At 37.2% G+C, this 4,063-nt stretch overlaps 1 protein-coding gene across 2 annotated transcripts; it reads right to left on the bottom strand.

Moving 5' to 3' along the window:
- LOC109824440 (cyclin-A1-1) lies at positions 389–4,062 on the bottom strand. 2 transcript variants are annotated; one of them, XM_020391051.1, is made up of 11 exons: positions 3,964–4,062; positions 2,834–3,215; positions 2,571–2,704; positions 2,265–2,357; positions 2,056–2,189; positions 1,890–1,965; positions 1,746–1,822; positions 1,481–1,514; positions 1,229–1,378; positions 1,008–1,142; positions 389–914 (listed from the first exon to the last, which is right to left on the bottom strand). In XM_020391051.1, the coding sequence occupies exons 2-11, from the start codon at positions 3,006–3,008 to the stop codon at positions 843–845; spliced, it is 1,080 nt and encodes a 359-aa protein (XP_020246640.1). In that variant the 5' UTR covers positions 3,009–3,215; positions 3,964–4,062; the 3' UTR covers positions 389–842. The 2 variants fall into 2 exon arrangements, with proteins under 2 accessions (XP_020246640.1, XP_020246630.1); XM_020391041.1 differs by lacking the exon at positions 3,964–4,062 and having other exon boundaries at positions 2,571–2,707; positions 2,834–3,138.

Below are 4,063 nucleotides of genomic sequence, written 5' to 3'. Positions count from 1 at the left end.
CAGTAATCACGATTTTTAAATGCTACAATAATATTTTTTAGATTTTTTAAAATACCACAGTCACGCCTCTGCCACAGTTTAAAATACTACATCATTCCCTTTTGCTACGAAGGCTTTTTTCAAAATAATAATAATACTACGGTAAATGTTACTGTAGTATTTACTGTAGCATGAATAGCGAACCGAGACTTCTACCATTTGTATAGAAGAGTAGATAAGTCATTAAAAAAAATAATAAAGCAAGAAGCTTGCTTTTTTGACCGAGTTCTGCATAAACAAGACATGAAAGTGCGCAGTATCACATTCCATCCAAAACAGTGAGTATTCCGGAATCAGGTCCCTTAATAATTTGCTATACCTGAGATTGTAGAGAAATAGCCAATGTAGCTTCATCCTTCAAAAGTGTGAATTTCATTTAGAACTTTCTACATCACCAAGCTACCTGACTATTTCTCTACACAGCTTGCTATATTTCTCGAGGACAGACACCTATATTTCATCAACAAGCTACCTGACTATTCCTCTTCACAGCTTGTTATATTTCTCGAGGACAGACGCTTTAGCATCAAAACCGACATCAAGATCTGAAAACTTCAAGATAATGGCCTTGTGATGACCTAAGGAAGAAAAAAATTGCATGGAAAATTACAACAGCAGATTCTTGGCACCTTCACCAATACCATATCCTTATTAGTAAAAACATCTGCTCTAAAATCTACAATTGGAACAAGTCAACACAGAGAGTGATCATAGCCCGAGATTATCACAACTCGAAGGTACATCACTCACAACAAGTTACTGAAAACATTCAACAAAGAGTTGGATGGCTCTTGATGTAAAACCTAATTGCTTGGACTCTGGAAGAAGTCTGTAGGTATTGATGGAGGGCAAAATTTCTTGGCCACATACTTGTACTGAAAAAATTAAGAGCATGAAATTTTAAATCAGAATCAAACGTCTGGGCTGAAAGGACAAACACAGGAATTGAACAAAGAGCAGTTTCTTACCTTGTGCTGGCTGTATTTTTCCCTGATTGCTGGCAAGTTGTTGCCAGGGCTATAACAATAAAGATTATGTAGAGCTTTCACACATTCACATAGTTCAGAGGGCTGATACAGGGTGTAATGATGCAAGGTGGCATTCTACAAAGATAAAAACAGGAAAATGATATTAGGATGTGAACCTCTTTGGATAACCATATAAGACAAAGAGACATAGTTATATATACCCAAGGATGTTTTGTTGGTTGAAGTATGAACTTTGCCAGAAAAATAGTAGAAGCAGCTGTCAATGATGGAAGATAACCAAGCATATCGTATTCAAGAAGTGATAACTCTGCAATATAGCAGGCAAGATACTCTAATTGTAGTAGGGGAGCCTGCATTATAAAACAAACATGAGAAACACTAGTGTATGAGAAAACTTTTTAGAAAGAAAAGAATAAAAGAAAGAAAGAAAATAAAACAAGGTAGAAAATCACCTCATCACATCCTTGAGCAACTCTGACGAATCTCCTACATTGATCAACAAAAGTACAAACATCACAATGAGGAGTTGTTATTGTTGAAGAAATGGGATATAGTTATTAGAGAAGTTGACTATTACCTCAAGAAACATTTGGTTGTTGGGGCTGTTGAAGAAATGGGATATAGTTATTAGAGAAGTTGACTATTACCTCAAGAAACATTTGGTTGTTGGGGCTGTCATTTCGAACTTCAAGTACTTTAGAACAAGTTGACTATTACCTCAAGAAACATTTGGTTGTTGGGGCTGTCATTTCGAACTTCAAGTACTTTAGAACGGCAGCTTCCATTTGCAATACCTGTGGATCAAATTATTAATAGGAAACCGATGATGATACTAAAAGTCTGAGAGGTTAAACACCACACCTCTTCCTTAAAGTAAGTGTTGTCGGTTATATAGCAAAATTCTTCCACTTGTGGCGCACATATCTCTTCATATTTCCTAAAATTGTTTTGTATCATCATCACCATAGAAGAATATCAATATGTTAGGAGATTATACGTCACAATGGAGGGAGAAAAAAAATCTTACGATGCTATCAACATGCAAGCAACTCCAAGAAGCTGCAGTCGCTGGCGGTTCATCTCATTACCAGAGAGATACCGGTCAATGTAATTCACAGTCAAGTATAGTGTGTCTGGTACAAGCCGGTATTCTTCTGCAACCTGCAGTTTAATATTATTAATAACTTGATCATTAAAGAAAATGTTTAACAGAAAGAGAGCAAGATCTTGATGTACTTCTACAAGCCAATCTATAAGGATTGAGCGCATGCTTGCATTTACATCTTTCTGAACCCTCTCCATGAAGTCCGTAGAAGGTCTTTTCTTAGCCTACAACAGCAAGAAGAACGCATCAATATACACACATTGGCATATACATGTTCATGAACAAAACCAGACAAAAAAGTGCTATGATGAAAAATATATAGACCTAGTTGGCTTTCAGTTTCGTGCACACAATATACACACATTGGCATATACATGTTCATGAACAAAGGCACACGCATCAATACACATAAAAGGTCACTAGAAGAAAAGGATCACCTCTGCTATCCGTAAATGTTTGTAAATATCACAAGCAAGTGTTGCACACAACTGGGGATCCTTGTGGTCATCATCAACATCAATGATGTTATCAGTCTCCATGGGTACAGCAATCTCTCTCTTGCATGTGTATCCTGCTAAATACACTATTAGGAGCCTAGAAGCATATATGAAGCAAAACGTAATACTTCCAAAAAAATCATGCTTTGTTCAAAACTAAGGGCATTAAATAAGAAGAACTTCGACTAGTGGAGAAAACCAACCATCTGCATCTGACACCTCAGAAATGTGGAGATTGTTAATAGCTCGTCTTTCCAAAGAAGCCACAGCTGAATCTGCATTATCTATATACTCAAACTCCGGGCTTTTCATAGACTCACAAGTAGACATACTTTCATCTGAAGAAATAGAAGAGTTTCTGGACCGAGTTGGGGACATGGCAGCATTGCAAGGTACAAGTCTTGCACCAGCCGTTTTCTTAGGTTCATTGTTTATAGCGAGCAAAGGAGCCTTGCTTGATGTACTAGTAGCCGGTTTCACAACAGAGGATGTAGCTAAAGAATTACGATGTAATCCCCCGTCACGAGCAGACGTAGCTGATCCCTTCTTCACAATAGAAGCTGTAGCAGATGTTGTATTCGCCTTCTGTAGTAACCTCATGTCAGTTTATTTTTAACCGAAAATGCAGTCAATAAGAAAACTAAGCCTGACCAGTCTAATTTTCATATATAATAAACTTCAATAAATATGATCGTGATTAAGATTTTCCACGCACTAGAGTGAGAACCGTGAAAAAGGATAACAACAGGATGACTGTAACCTGTGTCTACTAATTGGGGGGAAAAAAGTATTTCCCGCATTAATTTCGTACAACATTTATGAAAAACACGGTGCATTTGAAAACATGATGATTTACTCATATTAGGACTTAATTGACATACATCCAAATACAACTTGGCACGGGTCAACTCCGCAGCACAATTCTATCATCAGATGTCTGTGGAATGATAGCTACTTGATTCAAGGGCCCATTGAACTAAATTATAAACAACCATGAACTTTCAAAAAGACACACACCATGAGTTTAGCAACCAGTTTTTTTTAAGTAAAATACCATAATCCTTGTTCATTTATCTGAAGCAATAAAGTCACTATAAGTACGCTAGAATTTAAATAATAGATACAAAAACTAATACTTCGAAACAGCACCACCGACAAAAAAAATTAATTATCATTATTTGTCACATTTTAAAGACCCTAAATGCAACGCAACCCAATTTCAGCAACACTAAACAAAAAAAAATTAGAAAGAAGCGTCGACCAGCATCAACAGATGATCACAAGGCAAACGGCCTAATATCAAATCCTAATGTCAGTTACCAAATTCACTTACATTGGTCCCCTTCGACGCCGGAGCTCGAGAAAAACCCCTCGATGCAACCGCCTGATTGGTCAAATTCCCGAGCGCAACCCTCTTCTTAGCCTGCTGCGGG

Source organism: Asparagus officinalis, chromosome 1, assembly GCF_001876935.1.
Source record: "Asparagus officinalis chromosome 1, Aspof.V1, whole genome shotgun sequence".
NCBI lineage: Eukaryota > Viridiplantae > Streptophyta > Magnoliopsida > Asparagales > Asparagaceae > Asparagus > Asparagus officinalis.
Note: the sequence above shows the minus strand (reverse complement) of the source record. Positions and strands in the feature narration are given on the sequence as shown.